Source organism: Lottia gigantea (genome assembly GCF_000327385.1).
Source record: "Lottia gigantea unplaced genomic scaffold LOTGIsca_46, whole genome shotgun sequence".
Classification (NCBI taxonomy): Eukaryota; Metazoa; Mollusca; class Gastropoda; family Lottiidae; genus Lottia; species Lottia gigantea.
In genome coordinates, this window is record NW_008709614.1 from 1313569 (window position 1) to 1319524 (window position 5956).

At 32.1% G+C, this 5956-nt stretch overlaps 2 protein-coding genes across 2 annotated transcripts in view; one reads left to right on the forward strand and one right to left on the reverse strand.

Annotated features, from left to right (window-relative positions):
• Positions 1–496: 496 nt before the first annotated feature.
• Positions 497–2649, forward strand: LOTGIDRAFT_164647 (hypothetical protein; the record flags this gene model as incomplete). The annotated part of the gene is made up of 6 exons (XM_009061172.1): positions 497–592; positions 735–824; positions 1478–1582; positions 1822–1980; positions 2296–2357; positions 2559–2649. The coding sequence occupies 6 exons, from the start codon at positions 497–499 to the stop codon at positions 2647–2649; spliced, it is 603 nt and encodes a 200-aa protein (XP_009059420.1).
• A 639-nt stretch (positions 2650–3288) lies between these two features.
• LOTGIDRAFT_164648 (hypothetical protein) overlaps positions 3289–5956 on the reverse strand; it is a gene marked incomplete at both ends in the record, with an annotated part of 2985 nt that continues 317 nt past the window's right edge. Inside the window, 2 exons of the mRNA XM_009061173.1 lie at positions 3289–3301; positions 3471–3709. Coding sequence (XP_009059421.1) covers positions 3289–3301; positions 3471–3709 — 252 coding nt within the window. The remainder of the gene's footprint in view (positions 3302–3470; positions 3710–5956) is intronic.

Here is a 5956-nt window from a genome sequence, read left to right on the forward strand (position 1 = left end):
TTCTTGACGGATTTTGACAAAACTTGGTATGAGTGTTCGTAATCACCCAAGGACCCTATTGAAAATCAGAAGAAATGAAAACTATTTAGTATGAGTTATTGCCCTTCTTCTTGAAAACGCTTTAAAATTTAGCTCTTAAAAGGCATGATTCTTGCTGGATTTTGACAAAACTTGGTTTTATTATTCAGTCCCGCGCTGAAGATTGAATATTTGCCTTCTAGAGTTTTCATGAGCTAAAAATTGAACACGTTTTCAAGAACAAGGGCAATAACTCATACTCAATATTATTCAGTGTTGCGCTAAAGAGTTCAAAAGAAGTGTATGACTGAAGGTTAAATATTTCATACTGGTGATTGTTACTGTACTGCTAAATATTTTTATTCAAAATCAAAGTTGCGTATATGGGGCGTATATTACCTTGCCTGGCAAGCTATCTTTTAATTTGACATCATGAACTGGAATTTCTTCACTTAAGTATATTATTCAATTTCATATAATGTTTTTTCTTCTTAGAAATAATAGAATAACTGTAGAATGTGCCAAACATTTAGCTATCGGCTTAAAGAAAAATACATTGTTAAAATCTTTAAATGTAAGTACAAATTAAATAGTGTAGTTGGTTTAGTTTCATATATTTTCTCTAACCTAACATCTGATTGAAATAGAAAATTTAATGTTCAAAATTTGAATTCCTTCCTTCCAGACTTCAAACGTGTATATATTTATTTTTCCAGTTGAATCAGAATGCTATGAAAGATGAAGGAGTAGAAGCTATTTTGAAAGCAATTATGATCAATTCTTCTCTGAAACTATTGTCAGTAGAGGTATATATAAAACTAACTGATACTTTATTCAATTAGAGTGCGGAAATGGGAATAAATAACTTTTGTCCATTATCACTTTTCATGTAAACAATAGCTCTTTCCTTAAAGCTATCAAACCAAACCAAATTTTTGCATGCACCGCACTTAGCCACGAATGAGAATTCTAAATACCTTTTGTGTGTAATTGTAATAACCTCATTTTCCTTTCTTGTTTTTTGTAAGAATTGTGCAGTAAGTAGAACATTGACACAATTGGTTTTTATAGTTGTTTTATCAAAGTTTTAGTGAGATGTGTTTATTTTGATCGATAATGTGATATACACAGAAATTGCATGCAGGAATGTGGGCTAGGAATGGAATGTATGAATTCGTTCTAAATTTGTTAAAAAGTTCAGCATTAAATTCAGCTAATTAAATTGTTTCTTGTTGTTTTTTTATTATATCATTTATTGCACTTTGAATCAATTGATATATTCTGAAAACTACCTTAATTAAATGACAAATGCCCACATGAAATGTTGTCACCAGTGGCATTTTATCCAATCCAGAATGCCTTCACACAATTCTTGACAGATTTGAATAAAACTTTGTAGAGATATTTGACAGATTTTCACAAAATGTGTTGAAATTGTTGTATAATCTGTATATTGTAGGAAATTGGATTAAATATAAATAATGCTAGATTAATACAAGATATAAGTATTAATAAAGGTATTCCTATTTTACATGGTGGAACTGGAGGCTATCAACGAAATACTGTAAGATATTTCCTTGTTCATTATCAAACTTTAGTTTTTATCATATTTAAGCTGATAGGGTCATTTGCAATCAGGACAATATAAATAATGGGAATATTTCAATACCTATATTTGTACCAAGGTAGGTTACCTGCTCTAGAACAGCTCTGTTTCCAATATTTAAGCTCTAATATTAAAAGCTTGGCATGTTATTTTTGAAAGTTATTTAGGAGATTAAATTTATCTAATTTCTGTTTTAGGCTATCACAAGTATTTTGAATATGTTTCGAGTTTATCTAGAAAGTAACTATAATGATATACAATCAGCATTTCAAATGCAAGATAAAGAACAGTTAGGAATTTTAAATTCTGATGAAATAAGAAACTGTTTAAAAGATCATGGTTTGAGGATGACTAATGTAAGTAATAGAATTGTTCTTATACTGTGTTATAAACCATATTTGTCTCAATGATGAAACATAAACATACTTTAGTAGAAAATGAAATTAAACATTTGCATTCCTAAAGCGCCTATAAAAAAACATACTAAGTTGCCTTACCAGTGTGATGAGTTAGTAATGCTGATAGATATTTTAGACAACTAAAGTGACAGCTCAACTACATTGTAACTGTTGCATCCTATTAGAACACCTCAGTCCACATAAGTAACTATATCCTTTGATGTTTCATTTGAAACATTCACAGCAACATAATTTTCAATTCATTTTTACTAGCGAATGCTGGATTCATTATTAGAAGAACTGGACAAAACAAATACTGGTAACATTTTCTATAGGTAGGTTTCCTTTATTTTATTCAGTTGTTCAGTTTGTACTCCTTTACAAACATTAATATCATGTTAAAAATGAACAATCATCATTTATCATCTAGCCAGTGCTTGTCTTCTACTTTCAATTCTACCAAAACTCTGCCTAATAGATTTGTTATAACAAGTGGAACTTCTATTCAGTAATTAATTTCTGCTTTCTTATTTCAGAGATTTGTTAAATATTGCATTTATTAGTGACCATGTAAAACATAGATCAGTGGATCACACTTCTATTCATAATGGTGAAATGGGTAGATAACCTTGACACTTTCAACAATGACAGACTACAGCAATTTTATTACGCCCACATGAAATGGGGGGCCTATATTGCCGTCACCCATGTCCGTCGGTCCGTCCACAATTGCTCGTAAACACTCTACAAGACACAATTCTTGACCGATTTTGACAAAACTTGGTGCGAGTGTATGTAATAACCCAAGGATGAACCCTATCGAAAATCAGAAGAATAAAAAAATAGTATTGCCCTTGTTCTTAAAAACGCATTCAAGTTTAGGTCTGTAAACACTCTAGATGACTCAATTCCTGACAGATTCAGTATCGCCTCAAAAAGTTCAAAAGAAAAGAATATCTGAAGGTTGAAATATATCATACTGGTAAATATTACTGTACTCATACATGTGTACAGGTCAGGAAAAAAATCTGGAGATTTGCCTTGAAAAATCTGGAGATTGGGTGAAAAGACAGAAGATTTTTTCAAAGCGCGTAAATTCGAGAATTTTAAGCTCAAAATTGCTTTTTTTTGTTAAGAAAAAGACTTATGCGTTATTAATTATTTATTATTTGCATGACACAGTAAAAATTAACAAATATATATACATAAAAGAAAATCTCAAATATAATAATGTCCAAGTTTATTCATCCATTCACATGAATCATATTAATCTTGGCCACTGAAAAAGCAAAAGATTAAAACACACTGAAAACAATAATAAATTTAATGCTCCTGACATACCAGTGTTACTTTTAAGCAAATGAATGGATTTTTATGAATGAATGAATTCAAATTAAATGTCATATCAGGTCTATCAAAATGAATGTAACAATGATATCAGATGTTACCTGTAAATTCTGTGTAGTGTTGATGGTTCAAGATTATCTTGGTTATCAGCTAAAACAGCTCTGGCCTTCATTCCTATAGCTAAAAAATCCACTGGAAGGTAATTATCTTTATTGGTATAATCAACTTGAGTGACATCTTTTGCTGATTTCATTGAAGAAATCTTTAAAAACTTTCCCAAAAATGTCTTTAACAAAGTTTTCATCGGACCCACCATATCCACAATTAAACAACTTTCAGACTGAAATAAAATCAATCAATAAAGTATGTCTGAAGGTTGAATATATTATACTGGTAGTTGTTACTATACTGCCAAATATTTTTATTTAAAATCAAAGCTGCCAATGGGCGTATATTACCTTGCCTGTTAACCTATCTTATATACTATTTCTAACTGTTTACTATTTACAGACTTTCATTTGAATTTCATAATTCATAAGAATTAATGAATGAATGAACTTTCAGTGCTGTTGTTGTCTTAGATAGGTTGGAATATTCTGAGGTCATGATAACCTAAAAATGAAAACAAAATGATATGGTCAATGGAAATCTTGATGCACTTCAATTGTTTATATCAATTTGTTTTTATTTATTCTGAAAAGTAGAGATTAGTATCTGAATTTCATCAAGTTTGAAATGTGTTTAAACCTAATTTGACTTGTGATACTGTTAACAATATAATGTGGTCTGATTGTTATTTGATCCATCCAATTTTATATATTTTTATTAATGATTATATATTTATTTTTAGAATTATTATAAAAGGATTATTATTTGTAAACCCATCTGCAAAGGCTTTTATAGTGTTTTCTTTCATGCACGATTTGAAGGTTACCTGAGGGAATTTTTCGGTAGAATGAAGGATTAGAAATGTCCGCAAAATTTCTAAGGCATGCTGCATGGTGCTTATTCATGACACTTTATTTTTGAATGGCTTAATCCTCTTCCTCTTATATTGGGTTCCTGTAATGGGTTATTTGGTTTGAAAAAAAATATGAAAATATACCATGGTTATCACCTAGAGAAATCATGAAAATAACACCGAGTAAATGTCTATTTTGAAACATAGTGAATCATGTCAACTTCAGTTATGTTGCTCCCTGTTGAGAGTACTAAGCAAGAAATTCAATTTAAGAAAATATTTGCTAGTTTAACATCCAGACTAGTGCCCTTGTATTTTAGAAAAATCACAAGGGCCTAAATGACCATAATTTAAATATTCATGTCTGTTTAAATAATTTACCCAAAATTGGATATGCATTGTGAAAGGTTTAGCCCAAGATGTCGGACAATGAGTGGCGTTCCTACAAGGAGCAATGGGGGCTAATATTTCGGCTATTTAGGCCACTGCCCCAGACAACGTGCCATTGTCGCCACTATACTCCTAGTCACAGCGCTTAATTTGACTTTTTCAAAACAAAGACGAATGTTCGGCGATCTGTTCTGCAATGCGTTGAAAGCATCATAGGTTCGAGAAGGTCATCAGGGTAGTAACATCTCCTTCAGTGGCATAAAGTGCAGTACACGCGTGGTAAAGGAAGACGTTAAGACGCTGATAAAACGTTGGAACGCAATATGGTTACATAACTGGGGGTAAGTTAGAGGTCGACTGTTAGTTAGTTTATAACTTTATAGGGAATTATTCTCTAGTTTTTCTCACGTTTGACCGCGACTAGTACATTTCATGTCGCTGTAAGATTGCAAATTTTCGTCCTGCTGGGCTATAAAAGATTATGCGACTGGCCAGGCTTTGATCACCTCCAGACCCACACTTTCAAATATATCATTGAGTACTTAAATGTCTCGTTCTGTGGGCGTATAAAAACGAAAGGGTATCTTAATTAAGTTTAAGTATTAAAGAAATGACATAGGAAAAACGGGATCTCAGATGTTCAATAAGACTTAATAAACATAATGACATTAAATCATGTGCATGGTGGTACATACATAACTGGGACACATAAAATCATTGTTTCTTGAGTTCACTAATACGTTTTAGTATTGGTAATTCTAAAAGTAAATAACGTTTCCTTTCTAATTGGTAACTGAATATGTGCTGTGTGTTGACGAAATATGCATTGGGCGCCGTTTACGACAAGGCAAACATCGATCAAGGAATGTTTCACGATATCTGGAACTGATGATCAGATAGGCAAGAAAATCCACCGCGAAGCTCAAAATTCCAAGAGTCTCTCCCAGTTCATTAACAAACAGGTAGGTGAGTCGATTTTCAGAAAAATAATTCCAGTCAGCTCGTACAAGACCTATCAAAGAATTAGTGGTTGTGGGCAGATTAAGCAGGAAAAAAAGACAAGTTGAAAACATAATGGCAAGGGTCGTCTGTTTTTCTCTGGTCATTGAAACGGTGACCACTTCTTGGAGACTGGCTCTCTTTTTCTGAACTCTTTGCAGGATCACACACAAAATGGCGTTACTGATGAAGATGCCTACCAATGGAACGTACACAAACATAATCTTTCCAGCAAAA